Below are 22666 nucleotides of genomic sequence, written 5' to 3' on the forward strand. Positions count from 1 at the left end.
TGTCGTGGATGTGTGCCCTGTTGTCTTGCTGTATGTTGAAGATAGTGCTCTAATCTAGTAGATACCAGAATATCCACGTGTTCTTTCAGACTGTTTTTGCATTTTATTTGTGCTGCTCTGTTTTCTCTAGGTTGGACCTTAGAGTAATAACCACAATAAAGGTTAATCCTATTATGGGTTGCTGTTAAAAGAACCTTTTCTTGTAGCAGGACCAGCTTCCATTACTAATGTGACAAACTTGTATCTGCTTTTGTGTTCAGGTCTGCTTTTAGAAGTCCTTTGCGTAGGCTTTTGGGCAAAAAGCCAGACAAGAAAATTCCAAAGGAGAGTCCTGATGTGATTGATGAAGAAGGCCTCTCCCTTGTATCGTGTGTCCTCTTTCCAGAAACAGGAGGGACACAGAAAGCTTCAGAAGGTGAGTTTGTGTGACTTAATCCTCAGCTTACTAGTACAAACTTCCGTGTGATGTCTTGCATGGCTACTGAGGAAGCAAATACTGCAGAATTCAATCATCCTGCTTTAATGTACAAACTAATGTCTCCCAGCTTCTTCAGGACAGCCCAGTCGCCACCAGGCAGGGGAGCGCCATTTGAAAGAGAGCAGTAAGACAAAGAAGAACCGTACTATAAAGATCAGCAAGATCTCCAGTGTATCTCAGAACTGGCGAGCTTCCATGGTCCGTGAGATTGCAAACGCCAATGAACTGAAACATCTTGATGAGTTCCTCCTAAATAAGGTAAAAATTCAAGTCTCTGTGCTTTGTTTGTGTGGCATTCTTAAAGACTACTTTTCTAGGTGCAAGTTTGTGATTTAAAGCAAAGGGGAATTGATTTGATTGATTTGATAGCTTGACTGAATTAGGTCTGTATTAAGGCCCTTCCTATTCCTTCAGGTCCTTAATATTACATTAAGTATTCATGGCATTCATGTTACTTCTTAGTTTGCAAACAAGTGGGCAGCACATCTTGAATTAAAAAAGGCACAAGCTGTAAGGAAATGGAGCTCTCTAGAGCCTAGATACCTGACTCTCCTATTTTGTATCATATCACAGTGCATTAAGAAATGTTGTTGTAAATAACAGGACAGGCCATACATGACCAAGCCCAGCAACTGAAGCTTAACACTGGTTGGGTGTTCCTGTTTGAATGAAATTTGATCCAGGTGTATTTGCCTTTCAGATCAATGACTTGCGCTCCCAGAAGTCTGGTGTTGAATGCTTGTTTTTTGAAGCCACAGAGAAGTTTCGAGGAAACATCAAGACCATGTATTCTGCTCCTGTAAGTAGTAAGCCCCAGTAAAGTGAAAAGTTGGTAGGAAATAAATGAGTTGTGTGCAGTTGAAATGCTTGACCTACAGCTCTGTAACAAAGGAACTCAGCAATTCTTAGCGTAGAATTCAAAGCTGAGTGTTAGACTTGAACATTTCGCAGTTCTGCTGTCATCTTTAGACTGTTTTGTTTCCCTTTTCACATTCACTCAGCTGTAACTTATTTTTAGAAATGGATGGATTTTACTGTCTTCAGCCTCTTAATACTGCTGTCTTTAAACACCAAGGAGAGGTGCCAACAGCTTTTCCAATGTTCTTCCAACACTGCCTTGTCTCAGCCAAATGCCTTTCGGCAGTGTAGTAGGGAAGTGTGTTGACTCGTTTCTGTCATGGGCTGTTATCTTTTCATTGTGAGCTTAGACACATAAATTATGAAACCTCTTCAATGGTATCCAAAAAGAAGACTGTCTTCCGAATAACATTGTTTTCCTTCTCTAGAATGGGCAAATCCATGTTGGCTACAAAGATCTAATGGAAAATTACCAGCTTCTAGTTACAAATCTGGCCAAAAAAAGGGAAGAGAAAGAAGTCAAGCTAGTTTTGAATCTTTTCCAGTCCCTTCTGGATGAATTCATCAGAGGATATAACAAAAAAGAAGAATCTGAGCAGCCCAAGGTATAAAACTTACTCTGTTACTGGCTTATGGGATGAGCAAACAATGTTACTCTCCTAGGATAAGGAACATCTGTTACCTCAGAAACCTTTTCCATCGCATTCTTCATTAACTGAGAAACGCCTTCTGTATGCGAATCATGTGCATAACACATTCTGAATGCTGATACACCTCTTGGACTTGTTCATTGTTTGATTTAGTCTTAATATTTCCAGACTCTTAAAGTGTTTGTGCATTTTCTTTGAAAAGTTAGGAGTTCTCTGAAGTTTTTGGGGATGGAATTGCTTTGTCATCATGCAGTGAGCTCAGGTGATTTTTAGGAAGCTGACACTGGGCTCAGACAGCCCTCATACCAAGCTGCACTATATAAGTATATACTTATATACATATATCTATGTATAGTGTCTCAAATATCTGGAGGTGAAGTAGCGTCTGGGAAACTGAATAGGAAAAAGTAGGAATGGAATGTATGAATTTCAAAGGCTAATGCCAGCTCTGTGTTCCACTGCAGCAAACCAAGGCCCAGAAGAAGAAACGAAAACAAGATCGTGCAGTGAGTACTTTCTTTTTGTAATAATCTAAGGCCTCAGCTGCACTCAGAACAGAGAAAAACACTCTTGGAAGAGCTTGATGTTGTACTGAAGTTCTGTTTATTTTGCATGCTAAATTACTTGCCTCTTTTCATGAAGATGTGACATAATGCAAAACTGGTTTCCATAAATCAAAGATCTTGCTTAAGCAATAACAAGTGCTACTCAAGCATTTCCTTCCTTGTCCAAAGCATCTCTTTGAACCTACTGGCTTTCTCAGTCTCTGAACTGTTTAAAGGAATACACTACTAAATCTTAATAATAAACTAGAGCTGATACTACGGTATTGCACTGATGAAGGTATTACACTTAACCAAGGCAGGAAACCTATCACAAAATAATCCAGCAAACCCAACTGCCGTAAGATAAGGTGAAATGTAGTTTTCAAGTCAAAGCCATCAGCTGTAATTATAAAATAAAGGTGGAAAATATAAGGTGGGATAGATTAAAATGAATAATAATAATTTTAAAAGGCAAAGAAGTCCATGAGTTCCTTCCCGTCTCCCACCAGATTGTGGAACACTGTGGCCACGTATTCACAAACTACCAAGTGAACATACGGCAATCGTGTGAGCACTGCTCATCCTACATCTGGCCCATGGAAAAGGCCTGCCTCTGCAGTGGTAAGTTAAAACACTTCATCTAGTGTCACTTAGTTGCCAATATGTGCAGATTGTTTGTAACTGCCTGGTACAGATGAGTGAGCAGTAGATGCAGCTTATATAGTAAGTTAAAACAAGATACTCTAATGTGATTTGGAAGGCTTGTAACAATTGCTTCTTCCTCTAGCTTGCAAGTTGACTTGTCACAAGAAATGCGTGTCCAAAATCCAGAGCAGCTGTACATCCTGTGGAAAAAAGGTAAGAACTGTAGATCTGGGATGCCAACTGTGATACCATAAGTGATACATGCAAAATGCTGCCTTTTTTTCTTCAGCAAATGAACGGTGAATGTCCAGGCACTGACTAAAAATTGCTTAAACAGTTCCCTTCTCTGTCTGCACATAGAGGCAGGCCCTGCAGCTGCAGCAACAGAACACTCTTCTAAAGGTGATACTTGAGCTAATTTGGGAACTTCTGCTTAGAATGTGTGTGCTGTGTTGGACAAAACTGTTAAAGAAATACTTCTGTGTGTACTACAGTGCTTCTTCATTGCTGCAGCTCAGGAAATCTGCCTTGTGATCAAAGGCTTGTAGCCAGCTAGGATAAAACACTTGGCTTTTGTTTCTGGAAGCATAAGCTAATTATAGCATGAAGCAATGGAATTTTCTAGCTTGGGAACAGGTATTCACAATGCTTGACCTGTATCAATTGCAGAACGAACAGGACACAGAACCACGTCATTTTGGAGTGTGTGTGAGTTCCCTGACCAGTGAGAGAAATTCAGTCCCCATTGTCATGGAGAAGTTGCTGGAGTACGTGGAGATGCACGGCCTCTACACAGAAGGCATTTACAGGAAATCAGGATCAGCAAATCGAATGAAGGAGCTGAAACAGTTGCTGCAAGCAGGTCAGGCAATGTTGTCTGCCCTTTTGACTTCCTTGCAGTTTTCCCTGCCATTTGGATGGAAAGAGCTGCTTAATACATATAAGTCACTATCAGCAGACTGGTTTTTTTGCTTCCAAATCGCCACTTGGATCTTACTATTTCTTATCTTACTACTTTGGGGTTCCTATTCTGTACATCAGAGGAATGAACTGCTCTAAATAAAGCCTTTTCTTTTCAGATCCAAACTCAGTGAAACTGGAGAATTACCCTATTCACACTATCACGGGCGTCCTTAAACAATGGCTCCGGGAGTTACCAGATCCCCTGATGACATCTGCCCAGTACAATGACTTCCTCCGAGCTGTAGGTAGGTCTTAGAACTGTTCAAAGCAGTGTTTTCTCTTTAGCATGCCCTTGAGAAATAAACTTTAAAGGTGCTCATGCTGGCAAAAGAGTTTCCTTACAGTGTACTTGCAGCAATGATTTTAGACATCTTACTTACAACACTTTTCAGGGAATATCTCCTCATTGAGGCATTCTAAATATTGCTGGGGGTGTTGATGGGTCACTTGACAATTGCTCGCCACAGCAGCTCTGAAAAAGCAGGAAAATTGCAGTGCCATGAGGGTTACTTTAATACCCAGTTATAACAATGACATGGCAGTGTGACCTCTAAGAATTTAATCTCTTGTGTTTGAGACAATGTCAGTAAGTGCCTCTCGCTGGCGTTGCACAGCAATTATCATCTTGTGCTTTCTCCCTTTGTGCAGAACTACCAGAAAAGCAGGAGCAACTCAGTGCCATTTACAGTGTCCTTGAACAGCTTCCACAAGCAAATCATAATACCTTGGAGCGACTCATCTTCCATCTGGTCAAGTAATGAATTTAATCACTTCATTTGGAGAGAAACTCAGTGAGATGTTATTGAGTGCCTCTTGGAAGCTTCCTAGAATCTTAAACCCCAAAGTGTCAGTGTAGTGATTGTGCTGCTGGTCTAGAACTGAAAGAATTGAAGTTGATACTTGTGCTTACTTGTACCATCTGGTGTGTTTGTATCAAATTAGGTAAGAACAACTCTGAAGACAGGGTAGGTCTGAAAGCCTAGGTGAGTCTTTCCTAAACACTAGGATTTATACAGATGAGTACACAGTGAACCAAGGATGCCAGTGTACTTGGTAGGGACTGCATAAGGACTATAAATGCTTGCACAAACACTAGTTTTAGGAGCAGGGATAAGTGGTACTGGTAAAGTGGCTGCTTTTATCCAAGGAACTTGAGAATTTTCCGGGTGGTCTTCTGAACTGAGAGAAAAGGTATTTTTAAGGAGGAGGCATTAAATCACCAGAGTTGCTTTAAGAGGTTACCAGATTAGCTTAGCCTGGATGGCTCCTATTCCTTTCTCAGATGTAGAAGACTTTGAATACCTAAGTGTGAATTAATGTTAAAACTTCTTTGGACTGCTCTATGTACTTAGTATCCCACAGATTTCCGTACATGTTGTTTGGGAACTCTGGCAAAGTTTGATCAGTTTGCTTCTATCCTAGCAAGGCTTAAAATCTGTTTTGTTTTGGTTTTCCCCTGAACATTGACTTTCAGAGTGGCTTTGATAGAAGATGTCAACCGGATGTCACCCAATGCCTTGGCCATTGTTTTTGCTCCGTGCCTTTTGCGTTGTCCTGATACCTCTGACCCTTTAACCAGCATGAAAGATGTTTCAAAAACAACCATGTAAGTTTTAGCAGTCTGCTGCAAAGTAGTACTTTGAAATATGATGGAAGGCCATTTGTGTTTGTTACAAGCTTATTCATATCAAGCTGAGAAACTCTAGGTTAAGAGTTGGTAAATTCCGGCTCTGATAGTGCTGTGCATTTGTATGCCCTTCTCCAAGTCTTTCCACCTGTCTCAAGTTCACAAAGGATAAAGTAGGATGACTTAAGTCTAACATAGCAGGTTCATATTTTACATAAAGATAATCTTTTGTGGGGATTGTACACTAATCGTACGTATTTTCTGAGATACAAGCCATAATAAACAGTAGACTATAGAATTAAACTGCCTGCTGCATATTTAGAAACCCCTGATTATTTCTTGTGTTGTTCCTTGAATTGAAGAAGGTTCAGTCCTTGAGCCTCTTTGATCTCCTCTCACCCTCCAGCAGTTCTGGCTCTCTGAATGCTCCTCGCCATCCTCACTGCATGGCTGGCCTTGTTTCTGTCTCCAATGAAAACAAAGTTTGAAAAACTGCAGCTTTTTGTAACTTCTACCTGACCCATGGGGCCACAGAGGTGGAAGAGGGCAGTTGCAGGGTCATTCTGTATCTACCACTCTGTGGCAGCACAGGGAAGATGGGCAGAAGAAGCAGTTAGCAGCCATGGTAATATCTGTTTACTTACCATTGTTGTGTACAGTCAGCATGAGAGGATCTGGTTATCCCAGGAAGACCATGTGCCAGTGTCTTCAACAGTCTGTCCTGTTTTGCTTTATGTGTTGGTCTCTTCAACCCATTCCCATGCCATTGGGACACTTTGACTACATGTCATCAGTGTGCGTGTGTGGCCCAAGCCTGGAGAGGTATCTCATCCCGCTGTCATTGTCTCCAGAGCCTTTAGAGAAAGAGGCTGCTCAATAAACTCTAGGCCTTTTCTCCAGGTGTGTAGAGATGCTCATAAAGGAACAGATAAGGAAGTACAAGATAAAAATGGATGAAATCAGTCAGCTGGAAGCAGCCGAGAGCATCGCTTTTCGACGCCTCTCCTTGCTTCGGCAGAACATGGTAAGTGTTGAAACAAACCACCAAGCCACACCATCAAGCAGAAAGCATCTCACCAGTTTCTTGGGAACGGATACATTAGTTGTTCTGTCTGTCCTATTCAGTAAGTCAAAGATCAATTGCAAGAAAAAAATGGATTTGGACTTACCCAAAGCTGTAGGTAGGAGCTAAATATACAGCTGCACTGTAGTCTGTTTGGTAAATGAAGGGTGCAGGGGTGGGGATCTGCTCTTGTAGTGGTCAAAATCTATTCCATATAATTCAATCAGTAGAACTAAGATTGCTGAACCTTTTACATGGCAAAGGAGATCCTTCACTCCTGAGGTGGATAGTGGACAAAAATATGCTGTGTTTTAATAGGGCAGATATGTGTATTCTTTCGGTTTTGTTGTATCGATTTAAACCAAACCAAACTCTGATCAGAAGCCTCATACAGTGAATTTGGTCTTGATCTCTCCCTAGCTCTGGCCTGTAAAACTTGGGTTTTCTTCCCCTTATGAGGGGATGCTGGTATGTACACTGCCTGTGTTAAGAATGCATGTATTGGGGTGGTTTTTTCCATATGGTACTACTGCATGACTAAAATACTTACTACGTATATTGTCACTTGGTTTTAAATACTCTTAAACAATCAAGACTGCATGTATTGGTGCCACTTTCTCCCCAGCCTGCATGCAGGGCTGCTGACCTGTTCTGTCATAGACATTCTGAATGTAACATGTATTCAATGTAGTAATATTACTTGTAAGTGACTACTAAAACTAATCTGAGGCTGGCAAATTAAGTTGCTATCCTTAAAGAGAAAAAAACCCCAGGAATCAGGTGAATAGGAAAATTTCTGTTGCTTTTTGAGGCGTTTGTATGGATAACTAACAACTCCCCATCAATTCCATCAGCCTTTCGTTTGGCCTGTCCGTTTGTCTTCCACTTTGCAAACAGTAGACAGTCAAGACTTCTTATTACTTGCGAGAAGTGTTACATGTAAATTTGTCTTGCAGAGTAAAAGCTCACAGGTCAAAGGCAGTGACAGTGGCAACTCGGAACTGGACTCGTTGCATGAAGAGGAGGACGTTTCTGAAGCAGATAACCGGGAAAAGGAGATTCTCATCGATCGCTTACAGTCAATAAAAGAAGAAAAGTAAGTGACCCTTTATCTCTGCAGAGCATGCCCTGTGCACTTGGAGGTAATACAGGTAGTAAAGCAGTATATTTTTTGTCCCAAATGATCCAGTTAATTTTGTTCTATAGGCCTTTATGAAGGGGAAAAGGAAAGTACAAAGAAGTAGCTGAGAGGAAAACCCCTGAGAATTAATATGTAATGAGTGCATGCAGGCAGGTTTACCTCTGAGCATGAGCTGCACAAAGTTGCTCGTATCAGAGACGCTGTCTTTAGAGTGCTACAGTCTCTGTTTTGATGCAGGGAAGATATAACTTACCGGTTACCCGAGCTCGATCAGCGAGGCTCCGATGAGGAGAATGTAGACTCTGAGACCTCAGCGAGCACAGAGAGCCTGCTTGAAGATCGACCAGGACGGATGGATACCGAAGGTCAGTATTAAGGTAGTGTGTGCTTTTTTTATTCTCCGTCTTTCACCACATGAAGCCAGGTGACCAAATGCTGTCTGGTCACAATTGCTTGCATCAAGTTACATGCTTTCAGTATCTACGGATTTTGTTTCCTTAAAGCAGTTACTGGATTACGCTGTCATACTCAGAGCTCCAGTAAGCCTGCCAAAGACATTTGCAAAGTGCCTTCTCTTTTGCAAACCTCTTCAAATTCTCCCTCTGCATCCCTGCCTTCAAGACACAGATCATCTTTAACACTGTCCAGGCTTAAAGTGCCCCGTCGAACTCCAGTCATACCAACAGCAAATATAAAGCTCCCTCCCGGCCTTTTCAAGTGTACAGAATCCCAGGGCAGGATTTCAGCTAACGAAGAGCCTCAGCTACCGGTGAGACGAAGGGAGCAGCCAGCGAGGCGAACTGATCAAATCCACTCGGTGTACATTGCACAAGGGTCTGCCGTGGCCCACGCTCAGGAACTCTTGGATGAATACGAACCAACAGCGAAAGTCAAACGGAGGTTTTCGGACCCGTACTCTCACGCTCCCTGTATAGAGAAGTGAAAGATGCTGTCTGGACTTCTTTGAAGTCGACTGCAGCCTTGGCTTTAACCCTTTGAGGCTGTGACCTTGTTTTACATGGCTGCTGCGAAGGTGGCCTGGAAATAGACAGTACTGTAAGGGTTAAGCAAGGTTGTTTCAAAAGAATACTCCTCACTTTTAAATTAAAACCCTGCAGTGAAAGTGGAACTGGTGAGTAAAATACGTGGGTTGAGTGTACAGCAAAAGTCCCCTGACTCTGCTGCCGTGCCTGTTTCCATTTGCCTTACAACGGACTCCAGTGGGACCAACAGTGAGTTTGGGTCAGTGTGCGTTGCCTTGATTTTTTTTGTATGTTTTTATGACAACTTTCTGTGTGGTTTACAGAACTGTTCATGTTGTAATAGTCTTAACTGAGACCAAACCATATAAAAACGTTTATTAATACATTGCACTTTTAAAAGTACGCGTGTTAGGTTATTGATGCCTGTCTCGTCTGATGAGCCATCTCTTCTGAAGGAAGCTTTGAAGTGCATCAGTGCAGTGCAGCCCCTGAGGGCAAGGTGCCACCATACAGAAAGTGTTTTAGCTCTGCACTAACCCCCCCACGGCACTGGTGTGAAATCCGTGCTCCGTCTGCCCTGCTCCATGTTGGAGTGTGCCAGGAGCGTGTGCTTGAGCCCAGAAACCAACACTGGGAGGGGATCCTGCCCCTCTGCTGCGCTCTGGGGAGACACCCCCCCTGCAGCCCTGCTCCAGCTCTGGGGCAGCAGCACAAGAGGGACGTGGAGCTGCTGGAGCGAGGGCAGAGGAGGCCATGGAGCTGCTGCGAGGGCTGGAGCAGCTCTGCTCTGGAGCCAGGCTGAGAGAGCTGGGCTGGGGCAGCCTGGAGAAGAGAAGGCTCCTGAAGGGGAGACCTGAGAGCAGCTCCAGTGCTTAAAGGGGCTGCAGGGAACCTGGAGAGGGGCTTGGGACAAGGGCCTGTAGGGACAGGCCAAGGGGAATGGCTTGAACCTGCCCGAGGGGAGACTGAGATGAGCTCTGGGGCAGAAGCTCTTCCCGGTGAGGCCGCTGAGCGCCCGCCCAGCGCTGCCCGTGCCCCGCCCCAAGATGGCGCCCGCCGCCTGGAAGTGGCTGTGAGGCCGCTTCCGGTAGCGGCCTTTGGCGATGGCGGCGACGCGGCTGGAGCTGAACCTGATGCGGCTCCTGAGCCGGTGCGAGGCGCTGGCGGCGGAGCGGCGGGACCCCGAGGAGTGGCGGCTGGAGAAGGTGAGGTGCGGCCCGGCCCGGGGCGGGGAGCCCGGCCGGGGGGGGGGGCCTCCTGCCGCGGCGCGGTTCGGCTCCTCGGAATAGGCTGAGGCAGAGAGCGCTATGGAGGGATGGAAGCGCGGGCTCGCCTCTGTCAGACAGAATACTTCGCCTTAATGTCGTCGCTTAAAAGCTTTCTTCTTCCTCAGTACGTGGCTGCTCTTGAGGACATGCTCCGGGAGCTGAAGAAGCAGAGCAGGTGAGCCGCGCGCTGAACCGGGCACGGGGGGGGGGGTTTCTTGTGGGCTCGTTCTTAAAACGCTTCTTTAAGAGCCATTTATAGGGGCTTTTCTTCCATTTATTTTATTGGGAAAGTAGCCTGAATGATATAAAATCCTCATAACGTTTGGTTTTCATGTGACTGTTTTCATTGCTGATAGCAAGCCAGCCCCAGAGCTGCTGAATGAATACTCGCGCAAAGTGGACTTCCTGAAGGGGCTTTTAGAAGCGGAAAAATTGGTAAGATCGACTAGTTTGGCTTGTAAAAACCTGTGGTCCCCGTTTATGGTTACCCTGTTGCCTGGTTCGTACGTTCGCCTTCATTTTACGTTTCAAAGTAACTCTTCATAAAATCTTTGCAGCAGTCCTTGTGAAACTGTGAATGGATAGGTTGGATTCAGCTTTAAGTTAGAAAGGAGGTGTGGTATGAAAGGAGAAACTTGTTTCCTCCTCTTCGTAAGCAAAGTACATCTTCCCTACATCCCTCTCGCCTCTTTGGTGTGTGATGCAGGGGCAGGTACTGTCCTTGAGGCCTGACCTCTGGTTTGGATGGTACCTCGTGCATCAGGCTCTGGAATGCCACACAAGCTGTGCTGCAGTTAGTGCAGGTCCAGGCAGAGCTCATTGTGGACAGCAGCTGGGAAGGGCTCCCCACATCCCTGTGGTTCCCCCCCTCCCTGCAGTGGCCTCATGCTGCAGAATGTGCTATTCATTGACTTCTCATTGCTTCTTCCTATCGCAGCCCTCCTCAACTGAAAAGGCTCTGGCAAATCAGTTCCTGGCCCCTGGCCGCACCCCTACAACAACTAAAGAGAGAACCCCAGCTACCAAAACAGTTCATCTGCAAACAAAGGCTCGTTGCACAGGCAAAATGAGGAGTGAGCTGCTTGGTACAGTATGTTTTGCTGCTGCTGCTGCTTTAGAGTGTCTCTTGTTGCATCCTGCTGCCTTTTGGTGGCTGTGCCTCAGATGTGCCCCAGGCTGGGTGGGGAGTCACCTTTTTCGGGTTTGGATAGTTTAAATAGTGGGCACAGGCACCACGCTAGGCCTGGAGGACTGTCTGTTATCACTGTCCCTTTATAATACTCCGTTTTGTTTCTCTTTTTGCCTCTGAGGACCCCTTGGCTATAGATGGTAAGTTTAATCAGTTGTTTTCTCTAGTTAACCTGAGTCTTACAAGGAGGGAAGGAGGAGGGTCACATACTAGACTTTGGCCAAAATGTAGTTTTAATTTAGCGGCTCACTTCAATTCAAGACAGCAGGCTTGAAAACCAAACAAAACTACAACCCCTGACAGATGAAAGCCCAAGTGTTGTTAGCACTGTAGTAGCAGGGCCTTGTAGGAGCCCATTTTTTTAGAACTCATACAGGAACAGGCATTCTAATTACAGAATTAGCAAGGACAATTTACCTTTATTGTAGATGGTGTTCCATGTGATTTTAGGAGCTTAGAGTAGGTGTTGTTTGATTCCTCCTAAATACACAGCCACGTTATTCACATAGGAAACTGGTAGGAATTAATTTGCAGTTTCCGTAGCTACTATTGCAGTGGTTGGAGCTAGGCCAACCTAACATGTCCTGAAAGGGAACAGTGAAGCACATGGGCTTAAAGCAGGCCCTCTGCGATATGATTCCTCTGAGGTTTTTCTTCTTTCAACCCTGCTTTTGATGTTTTGCGTTGGCTTTTCCCTATGGACAGCAGGTGAGCCTTTGAAATCCATGTTCCCTTGTGCAGAGGGCCAAGTAGGGTTTGGACATTGGAAAATCCCTTACAGAAAACTTGTTTCTTCAACCTGTGGTTGCGTGGGAATTTATAACGTGCTAAAACACAAATTTATTTCTTTTTTTTTTTTCTCCAGATTCTGAGGAGTTAAACATAAGGAAGCGGAAGTAAGTCAGAATTCCTCATTCCTGATGCTCAGGAATTGTTGTCAGAGTTGCAGAGTCTGGGGACACCTTTGGACATCAGCCCTCAAAGAAGTCTAATATCCCAATTTCTTCCCTTTATGCTCTTGCAGAGGGCTTGTGTCTGATGAGAAGCAGTCAGCAGTGGAGCTGGATGCTATGTTGCAGCATCATCAGGACATGCAGGAGAAATTAGCTGAAGAAATGCTGAGTTTGGCTCGTAGTCTCAAAAACAACACTCTGGCTGCACAGAACGTGATAAAACAAGATAACCAGGTAGGGCATGCGCAAGGGCTAACCCAAAGGTTAAGTGCTAATATGTTAAATACTCTACCTATAACTTGATGCCAGGTGAGATGAGAAGGGGGGGAGACTTGGAGGCAGTACCTGTCTGCTTCTGTAGTGGAGGTGAACCTTTCCTCCTCTGGAAGAAATAGTGGTCAGAACTTTCACATCTGGGTTGGAGACTGTCCTGGTTTTGAGCAGCAGCAGTCATTTTTCTCCTTCTTAGGAGCTAGTACAGTGCTGTGTTTTGATCTTTTGGCCTTGGAGCAGTGGTGATAATGCGGATGTTTTCAGTTGCTGCTCGAATGTTTGGTCTGGCCAAGGACTTTCTGAGCCTCATGCTCTGCCAGGGAGGAGGGGAGGCTGGGAGGAAGCAGAGACAGGACACCTGACCCAAACTAGCCAAAGAGATATTCCATACCACAGCACGTCATGCCCAGGATGTAACGGGGGTGAACCGGAAGGGCTGGTGGGTCTGCAGGGTTGGAGGAGGTATCGGTCGGTGCTGGGCTGGGGGGAGTGGGGCGAGTTATTGGTCAGCTGGTGTTGAGGTGTTGTATTCTTTCCTCTTGTTATTTCCTTTATCATTATTATTATTGGTGGTAGCAGTAGTGATCTATGTTATACCTTAGTTACTAAACTGTTCTTATCTCAACCCGTGGGAGTTGCATTCTTTTTGATTCTCCTCTCCGTCCCTCCAGGAGCAGGGGGAGGGCAAGAAGGGGGGGAGTGAGTAAAAGAGGTTTGTGGTTGGGTTCAAACCACGACAGAGACCATTTGTTCTCTTTGCTCCACAGACACTGTCGCATTCTCTGAGGATGGCAGACCAGAACTTTGAGAAGCTGAAGGATGAATCTGACCGCCTGGAGCAGCACGCAAAGAAATCAGTCAACTGGCTCTTATGGATAATGTTAATTGTAGTTTGCTTTATTTTCATAGGCATGATTCTCTTCATTAGGATTTTCCCCAAACTAAAATGACTATTACTTTTTTACTTAAAACTGCCAGAAGTGCAGTTGGAAAGCTCAGTTGCTATGATAACTGTCAGCAGTCAATGTCCTTGCCACCTACCCTGTCCTCAGAGAGGCTGTGCATGGCCTACCCTTGCATCTCTTTCTTGCTCAATTACGGGATTTGGGGAAGGGTTTTGTGGGGGGGGCTTTCTACACTTGGATACTTGGTTATTTTTTGTTACCTTGTGAATATTGTTGCTTATTCAGGGGAGAACTGGGATAAAGATGGCAATTTATGTTGAGCTGTTAATGAGTTCTTTAGTGGATCCATACAGTCCTGCTTTTAATGTGGCTGTAGCAAATGGTACAGCTCCTAAAAGGCATTTACTCAGTCAAATATAAGGAACAGCTGAAGTTGCAGAACTTTTTCTGTCTTTACAGCTTTCTGTACTGAACTGGGACATTGCTGCCAACAGGATATTTAACCACGCTTTGTAGAGACAGCTGTAGGGGGCAGAAAGAGAATGCTGCCGGATTTAGAGTATCAATAGGTAACACAAATTCTCATGCTTACCTTTCTCCCAGGTGGGTATTTGGGACTTTGAACTTTACAGTCTTCTGCAGTTTAAACTTAATGTAGAAGGGCTGAAGTTGCTTGCTGTTGCAGTCTTTGCTTTCCTTTTTGTTTGCACAAATGTTCTCACAACCAAGTACTCTGGTTTGATCAGAGCAAGCCAGGCTGGGTGTGCAGGGACTTTGGTTTTCCACACGAGGGTGCTGTCCCCATTGGCAAAGGCCGACGTTCTACAATAAGTGACGTTTTTTTAAGTACCTAAAATCCGGATTATTTAATGGAACAACTTAAAGCCTGATGTTTAAGGGACTGAGTCCAGCTTTGTTTCAGACCCTTTTGGATGTCTTGGTACATATCCAAAAAAACTTATCTTTTATGGCTGTGGGAGTGAGGGGCAATATTCAGCAGTCACAGATCAAAACTGTTGATTTATACAACAGAAGACAGGCATGGTTCAGGGCTCTTCAACAAGGCTTTGTATTCTTAGAGGGAGCTTTACAGGCTTGTGCCATTGAGACAGTATTGGTGGTCCTGCTCCAGCTCATGGGGAATGGTCACCCCAGTGAAGCTCTTCCTGCTGTGCTCTCAGTAACTGCACCAGTATCTTGATGGTAACTCAGTAGAAAGGTTGGACCAAATGATCCTTGAGGTCTCTTCCAACCTTGCCAGTCTATGATTCTATGCTTTGGTGCTGCAGGGCAGTGTGCTGGTGACTCTTTAAAGGGGGCATACAGGAAATCGGGAGGGGGATTTCTTACAAGTGCCTGTAGGGACAGGCCAAGGGGAATGACTTTAACCTGACAGAGGGGAGACTGAGATGAGCTCTTAGGCAGAAGCCCTTCCCTGTGAGGGTGCTGAGGCGCTGGCACAGGGTGCCCAGAGAAGCTGTGGCTGCCCCATCCCTGGCAGTGCTCAAGGCCGGGTTGGACACAGGGGCTTGGAGCAAGCTGCTCTAGTGGAAGGTGTCTAAGCAGCTATGAGCAACTATAGTCACAACACCAACCTGTTTGTGTCAGCCTGGCTATTGAAGCAGAAACACTGTTTTCAAGCCATCACTCTGCTGCGAGCTTGATTGTGTAATGTTGGATTGGAAAGGAAGGTGGGGACTGAAACGTGTAAGCGAGAAAATTCGAACAAGTCACTGTATTTGTTTTCAAATTAACCTTTCCTGCCACACAGGTATTTATAACCATGCTTATTATAACTGTGCTGACTAACAGCTTTAGAAGAGTCTGGAAATAAAGAGCTGATGGACAGCGTTTTAGTAAGATGAGAGAACAGTCTTAAGTGCTCCAGGAAAGCATTATTGCACACTGGCAAACAATAATAGTACACATGACCTGTCCTCCTGAGGCTTGAAAGCAAGAATGATGGGGTAGGATTTTTTCTGGCCTATGTAAGGCAGGGGGATGGAATACATCATCTTAAGGAGATTCTTACTTCTTTTCTGGCCTTGAACTCCTCACAGCTGTGCTGCAGGGATTCCAGAGCTGTGGTCCACAGGATTAGCTTTTGCTCCTTGTTTTGACTGAACTAGTAAGTAGTACTTTAACAGCTTTTCCATATAAAGAGCAGCTGCCATTTGCTCAAGGACCCAATTTTTTTTTTTGTTCCCTTCTTTTTCTCCACTTGTGGAGAAAACCCTGAGTTAAACTAAAGCCATTCATTGTTGGCAAAAGGTGAAATGAGGAGCTGCAGGAATGGGTTCCAGCGTTACCCACTCAGGGGGTTGTAGGCTGATTTGTGCCCTGCTTGATGTGTGATGTTTGGATTTTAGAGTGTGTGCATGCATTCATGTACTTAAATGTGGTGTTATACAAGAGACAGAGCATGTGCTCAGGCATGGAAGTAGCAGAGTTGTTGTAAAGAGCTTTAGCAGAGTAATGGTGGTGCAAGAAGGTACAGGCACAAAGCAAGGGGGGAAGCTTGCACAAGAGGGAAAGGAGCAGAAGCTGGTTCAGCAGAGCAGGGGCAGGATTGCAGCAGGAGCCAGAACTGATCTAATTCACTGTGTCCCTGCCCATTGGAGAGGGGCTGGAACGAAATGACCTCCGAAGGTCCCTTCCAACCCCAACCATTCTGTGGTTCTTTCTCGTGAAGAAGATTCAGCTCCTTTGGGGTTTTATTTGCACTTGTGGAAGGTTCCTATAAAGTAACCGCTCAGTGAGTTCATCACCACTTCATTCTTACTGCAGCAGCTCTAAGTGGCACCGGGTAAAGGGCTGTATTACATTGCTGTGATGGGAGAGGAAATCAGGTCTTTGGTGACAGTCTGTGTGGGCTCCATCTGAATTTAGGGCTGCCGTGGCACCGGTGTCACCTCAGCCACGGCCTAGCGTGGGCCGTACCTTCCAGCTCTCCCTGGCATCGTTCAAGGCCAGGGGCGACGGGGCTTGGGGCGACTGGGCCTTAGCGGAGGGGTACGCTCCCTTGCACCGCACTCTGTTCGTACCCAGGCCTCGTTCCCCTTCCTGTGGGCGCGCCCCCTGCGAGCCCCGTCCCCTGCCCGGAGGCCCGGGCCGGCTCAAGCGCCCCGGCTCCAGCAGGCCCGGGGCTGCCCCGCCTGAGCGAGGCCCCTCCGCGGGGCCCTCGGCGCTGCCGCACCCGCAGCCGGGCCGCCCTAAGCCGGGGGGCGCGGGCGGGAAGGGGGCGGAGAGGCCGGGCCCGGCCAGCGCCGGCGGGGAGCGGAGCGGAGCCGAGCCCGGGCCGGCCCCGCCCCGCGGCCGCCGCCTCCTCGCTCCGCCCGGGGCGCGCAGGGGCCGGGCACGGCGCGGGGCGCTGCGGAGGCCGGGTCGGCGCCGCCCCGGCGGGGGAGGCTGGAGGTGAGCGGGTGAAGTAACGGCGGGAGCGGAGGGGAGGCAGCGGGCGGGGCCGGGGCGGGGAGGGGATGGCGGGGCCGGGGGGTCCCGCTCGGCCGGCAGGAACCGCGCTGGGAGGGGGCGTCGGGGGCCGGCTCCTCATGGAGGTCCTGCGCCGGGACCGAGGGAAGGGCGGCGAGGAGCCGGCTCCCCCCTGCCCGGCCGGGGGGGTCTTGTGGGAGCCTCGAGGGGAAGGAAAACCCTTTGGTGCTCTTGTACGGAAAGGAGCGCAGGAGGAAGGGGCTCCATCGGGCTGCCTTTGAGCTGAGGAAGGTCAGGGCAGGCGCCCGACCGCAGCGGCACTTCAGGGGCAGCCGTTCTGTCCTCCTGAGGTAGCTTTTAGCGGAGGCTTCAGTACTTTGTTCGCATGAAGAACTTGGGGAAGGTTTTCTGGCTGCCAACAAAAACGGTTGCCAGGATGGCGAAGCCGTGAGGCTGGAAGAAAACGTGTTTAATAGTTTAACAACGGGTTTGTGTCGTGGTCGCAGTTCAGGTAGCATGAGGATAAATCAGAAGTCGTTCTCTTACGTTAAAGTTGCCAGAAAACCAAGTGATCGATGGCAAATTGCGCTTCTGGGATCGTTGGAAGCCAGGCGGGATGCTAGGTTTTAAGAAGAGTAAGAATAAAATCAGGGATCAGAGCATGAGCGTGCCTGGGATAGACACCGATGCTCTATGAAGTCAGACATCCGGATTTTAGTTAGCCGGGCTTGGAAATGCTGGCTTAATCTACACCATTTATCAGCATTTAAAGGTAATTCCTTGTTTTACAAGTGTAATGCAAAGTGTTTGAGGTCAGTTTTGCAGGAGTCGGGCGGAAAGTGCATTAGAGAGGACAGAGGTGGTGATGTTTGTCTTCTAAAGGATGGACCAGTCTTCTCCTGTGTGGCCAACAGGGACGACTGGTTCCGAGATGTGAGGCTGTGCTGGCGTTGATGCATTTCCAAGCTCAGGTTTATCAATACAGGAGACTTAGCGAGACAGAAACATGCAGAGGAGCTTTCCCCAGTTCCTATGTGGGGGTTTTGTGTTTGTTACTTAAAGGGAAAAGCTGCTGTGTTGTTAACTGGAGGCTCTGTGCTGGAAGGTAACAGGCTTTGCGAGAGAGATGCTTGTGTTCAGAGCAGCGAAGAAGCTGGCAACACTGAAAAGTGCATCTGATGTTAAGCCCACAGTGCTTTTGACCTGCTGAGTGAGGAGTCCCCGATAGCTTGTGCAAACTCTGAAATTCCTATAAAATGTGGATTTTTACAAAGCTCATTCCCTTCTCATGTTAGAGTTTTACTAGGGAGATAAAGTGGCAATTTCTCAGACTGGTAGCATTCCCGGCAAGAAGGAGAGCAAATACACACAGCGAGAAGTGGTTATTACATCGCCCTCCTGTTATAGCCCACCTGAATCTGCAGAAGCTGGGTTGACTTGTACAGTGTCACACAGGGGATTCAGAGACTCGGCTTCTCTGTTCACATGTGGCAAAGATTGGATTCCTGCTGCTAACTCCACAGGCTGTGCTTGAGGAGCTAATGCTCCTTTCAGCTCTGATTGGAATGCAAAGGTCTCTGTTGCCATGTTCTTAGTGGCTGGGGAGACCCTTCCCCACCAAGAGGGACAAATGGTGTTGCTTATGGATGTGTCAATTCTCTGCTCTTACCTCCCACGTTTACTTCGGGACATGGACCTCTCCAAACTCTGAAGGTTTTGTATTTGTGCAGACATCATCACAGATTTCAAAGGGCCCATTTTTACCATGCACTCTTTTTGGCAGAATTAAGGAAGGCTCCTTTTTAAAACTTTTCCACTTGAGGGAGTCCCTTTTCTCTTCATGGAGTCACCAGCTTGATGTAAGATGTTCTTATTGTGGTTTCGAAGGCTTTTCTGGCATCCTTTTGAGTGCAGAACTGAAATGATGTTGGGTCTGAAGGAGAGCCTGAGCTCTGAAGAGTCAGGATCATGGCAACAGCCAATTTTTTATAGACCCAGCAGTGTCAGTAAACACCGAAACACCCATATCGATCATTCCTGCAGCTGAGAATCTTCCTGAAAGGCAGCTGATGAGGATCTCTTGACAAGGGCCTGTAAGGACAGGACAAGGGGGAATAGCTTGAACCTGCCCGAGGGGAGACTGAGATGAGCTCTGAGGCAGAAGCTCTTCCCTGTGAGGGTGCTGAGGAGCTGGCACAGGGTGCCCAGAGAAGCTGTGGCTGCCCCATCCCTGGCAGTGCTCAAGGCCAGGTTGGACACAGGGGCTTGGAGCAAGCTGCTCCAGTGGAAGGGGTCCCTGCCCGTGGCAGGGGTTGGAGCTGGAGGAGCTTTAAGGTCCCTTCCAACCCAAACCACTCTGGGATTCTGTGATTCTTTGTGATGTGATGCTATGGGTCGCTGCAATTTCATCGCATGTGTACACTCAGAGAATGCCTGGGGCTGCATATATGATACATTTAGGGTTAATTTTGTGTTTTGTTTTCAGGCGCCTTTTTCAGAAGCCAGTAAAGACTTGAAGCTATGAATCTGGATATTTCCAGGTATGGTGTAGCAGTTGGACACTTGGAGCTCAGGGAGGTGTTTTCTGCAACAGAACGGTTTGCTGAGCTTGAGCTGCATTTCTGCAGCCACTTGTGCTTTTCTCTTTTACCTTGCATTGAGCCTGCACAAATGATTTTGAAGCCAGGTAGCGAATTGCACTGAGGAACCAGCAGGGAGTAAAATGAACCCCAAGTCAAAGAAAAGAAGTTGCAAGGTTTAAGTCTGTTTTTCAGCCTGGCTCTCTGTGAAACCTTACACATTCTTGTGTTGAGTAGGGGGTGTGCAGCGAGGTGGGAGTGATGGCCAGGAACGGGTGGAGCCCGGGCTCTAGTCTTTGATGGCAGTGTTGGTTTACACTGGCTCTGTGTTATAAGGAACACATCTCAGCAGGGGAGTCCTTTCACACTGGAAAGAGCAGCGGTTTCATTTGAAGGATTGTAGTGGATCTCTCCACCCATTGATAGACTCTTAAGGGAAACACATCTGTTTCTTCCCTTGCTGTGGTTGCTGGTGCTCTGGTCTCTGCATCCTTGCCCAGCAGGGCAGGAAGCCCTGGGAGACACAATGCAGATTCTGATTTTGTCAGAAGATCAGTTCTAGGAGCCAGGCCAGACTGATGTCTGGTGCAAAGCTGCCTTGAAGGGCTGAGGTGTGCAAAGTGTTGCTTTCCACCAGTTGCATCCTTGCTGTGAAAGGACTAAGAGCTCCTCTCCCATCTAGGTTGGACAGGGCTTAGAGCAAGCTGCTCTAGTGGAAGGTGTCTGTGCCAATGGCAGGGGGCTGGAACTGGAGGAGCTTTAAGGTCCCTTCAACCCAAACCAGTCTGTGAGTCTATGAAGTTCTTCAAGTACTTTGCTGTGGGAGGTTGTTGCACAGATGGCCACGCACACAGGTGTGACATGTATGACGTGGCCTTCCAGCCCCACAAGCACCAAGGCTTCGAATCAGAATACATAAGGCAAAAAAAAACTTTAAAGAGATAAACTGCAGGCTGTGCTTAGGTGATGTTTTTGTAGTAAGTGGTGGTGTTTTCACTCCTGGGGTACTATCAGAGCTTTTGGGGCAGCTGCTTCCTGGTTGTTCGTCTGTCTTTGTCATACATACAAGAAAGGTCACCTCCTTCTAGAGGGTCTGAGATGTTATGTCAAAATGTGTGTGTAATCTTTTCAAAAGAGAAGGTTGAGTTTTCTGTTCAGAGATGATGCTGAGGTAAAAGCACGAAGGCAGAACTCCCAAAATCATAATTTCTGCGTGATTTTTCTCGTCAAGTTATTTGTGGTCCATTGAAGCAAAGAGAAAGTGATCCTTGGTATCTTGTGTTTTAAAAATAACCCCTGAGCTCAGCCAGCATGAACCAGGGCTGGGAGGTTCTGACTTTGTGAGGGGGATCCAAATGGCTGTGGCTGTCACTCTGGCCTGTGCTCTGGGCGGAAGCTGGTGCAGGCCTGATTGTCTCAGCTGAGGCAGGGCCAAACACCTGCCTGCAGTGCAGAGGGATTAATCCATGTATTGGAGAGAGATTGGCCCAGCGTGGAACAAATGTGGTGCAGGAGCGATTGCGAAGATATCCCAGTGTACATCACATCCACAGACCATCCCATAACGCCGGAGTTGCTGGGTAAAAACCATGGTGTGGTTGTAGCCTTCAATATCCTGACAAATAACATACTGTCCCATTGTGATTTATTTATGTAAGCGGTAAAGCACGGTTGGAGACAGGTTCTTTTGATGTTAGATAATATTTCAGCAACGAGGAGGACAGTGCCTGCTGAAAGAACTTGTTACGTTCGGCTTTATAAGCTCTCCGTGTTTGCCAAGACCTGCTCCCGCGGGTCCTGACAGTATTACAGGGCTTTCACGTTATCTTTCTAATCAAGACTAATTCACGTCCAGATTTGTTTTTAAGTCATCATCATCATCCGATAGATTGCATTTCTCATTAAGCAGTAACGATTGTTTAAAGTGAGTCACAATTCTTTTGATCTGGGAGAAAGGCACAGCTTTCTGTTGGTTGCTGTTTCTTTCTCAATGGTTTTGAATGTGTTTTGCATTTGTAGTATAGTTGGGAACATAGATGTCATTCTCAGATAAGGTTTTATGTTTCGCAATTAAAAATGATGAAAACGTGCTGGTTTGACAGGTGGAAAATTATAATTTAAAGAAAAAACCAACCTTGATTAAATTCCTTTTTCTTTATTTTCTCTAAGCTTTGGAACAGGCTGGAGAGTTTGTGGGAGCAAATACCTGGGAAACTGATGGAAGTGGTGATACTGAGATTCACAGCCAGCTCATACAGAGTAATTAAAGCCTGTGTGTTTCCTGCAGGAGGGAGGAAAATGAGGACTGTGTGAAAAGTCCTGCTCTGCATTGTGTAGGTGTAGTCGGTTGTAGTACAGGATGCCTCCCTCCACTTCCCACATGCATCCCAACCGATAAAGAACTTTCCTAATCTGTGCTGGCATTCAAGATGATCCAATTCCACTTTGATATTATATCTTTGCTAAATCTGGGGCAGAGAAGTCACAGGCATCTGTCCCTTTGTTCCATTTGTCACAACTGAGATGCTGCAAGGGCTGGAGCAGCTCTGCTCTGGAGCCAGGCTCAGAGAGCTGGGCCTAAAGGGGCAGCCTGGAGAAGAGAAGGCTCCATAAGTGGAGACCTTAGAGCAGCTCCAGTGCCTAAAGGGGCTGCAGGAAACTTGGAGAGGGGCTTGGGACAAGGGGAACGGCTTTAACCTGCCCGAGGGGAGACTGAGATGAGCTCTTAGGCAGAAGCTCTTCCCTGGGAGGGTGCTGAGGCGCTGGCACAGGGTGCCCAGAGAAGCTGTGGCTGCCCCATCCCTGGCAGTGCTCAAGGCCGGGTTGGACATAGGGGCTTGGAGCAAGCTGCTCCAGTGGAAGGGGTCCCTGCCTGTGGTTGGAACTGGAGGAGCTTTAAGGTCCCTTCCAACCCAAATTAGTCTAGGATTCTGTGAAAACTGAAGGAGAAGGTCTCACTGGGGCTGCCTGCCTCTTGCTGAGTTTGGTACTGATGAACTCAGGCAAAGGAGACATAGGCAGTTCAGGTAGAAGTAAGCTCCTTCTTGATTTCTTTGTGTGATTTTGCTACCTGAATTAGCTGGCTGTGGCCTGAAACCAATCACTTCATTTTCT

General features: G+C 46.8%; 3 protein-coding genes across 13 annotated transcripts in view; all 3 read left to right on the top strand.

Moving 5' to 3' along the window:
* Window positions 1-9355, top strand: part of MYO9B (myosin IXB) — a 42055-nt gene extending 32700 nt beyond the window's left edge. For 4 of the 9 annotated variants that reach the window (XM_065699596.1, XM_065699593.1, XM_065699598.1 and 1 more), the window contains 16 exons: window positions 261-415; window positions 546-736; window positions 1179-1277; window positions 1765-1941; window positions 2451-2492; window positions 3041-3152; window positions 3319-3389; window positions 3846-4038; window positions 4256-4384; window positions 4788-4893; window positions 5614-5745; window positions 6667-6790; window positions 7250-7297; window positions 7786-7925; window positions 8208-8335; window positions 8474-9355. In XM_065699596.1, the coding sequence (XP_065555668.1) occupies window positions 261-415; window positions 546-736; window positions 1179-1277; window positions 1765-1941; window positions 2451-2492; window positions 3041-3152; window positions 3319-3389; window positions 3846-4038; window positions 4256-4384; window positions 4788-4893; window positions 5614-5745; window positions 6667-6790; window positions 7250-7297; window positions 7786-7925; window positions 8208-8335; window positions 8474-8913 (2287 nt within the window). In that variant the 3' untranslated portion in view covers window positions 8914-9355. The other 5 variants (XM_065699595.1, XM_065699599.1, XM_065699600.1 and 2 more) reach the window with 5 other exon arrangements.
* Window positions 9356-9970: 615 nt separating this feature from the next.
* USE1 (unconventional SNARE in the ER 1) lies at window positions 9971-13982 on the top strand. Of its 2 annotated transcripts, XM_065699993.1 has the most exons (8): window positions 9971-10158; window positions 10347-10396; window positions 10578-10656; window positions 11159-11311; window positions 11532-11550; window positions 12276-12306; window positions 12435-12597; window positions 13404-13982. In XM_065699993.1, the coding sequence occupies exons 1-8, from the start codon at window positions 10057-10059 to the stop codon at window positions 13584-13586; spliced, it is 780 nt and encodes a 259-aa protein (XP_065556065.1). In that variant the 5' UTR covers window positions 9971-10056; the 3' UTR covers window positions 13587-13982. The 2 variants fall into 2 exon arrangements, with proteins under 2 accessions (XP_065556065.1, XP_065556066.1); XM_065699994.1 differs by lacking the exon at window positions 11532-11550 and having other exon boundaries at window positions 11159-11306.
* A 2903-nt stretch (window positions 13983-16885) lies between these two features.
* Window positions 16886-22666, top strand: part of CERS4 (ceramide synthase 4) — a 29469-nt gene continuing 23688 nt past the window's right edge. The window contains exons 1-2 of one of the 2 annotated variants that reach the window (XM_065699919.1): window positions 16886-16955; window positions 19459-19513. In XM_065699919.1, coding sequence (XP_065555991.1) covers window positions 19494-19513 — 20 coding nt within the window. In that variant the 5' untranslated portion in view covers window positions 16886-16955; window positions 19459-19493. The remainder of the gene's footprint in view (window positions 16956-19458; window positions 19514-22666) is intronic. The other variant, XM_065699920.1, reaches the window with a different exon arrangement.

This window comes from Lathamus discolor, chromosome 21 (assembly GCF_037157495.1).
Source record: "Lathamus discolor isolate bLatDis1 chromosome 21, bLatDis1.hap1, whole genome shotgun sequence".
NCBI classification, from domain to species: Eukaryota; Metazoa; Chordata; class Aves; order Psittaciformes; family Psittacidae; genus Lathamus; species Lathamus discolor.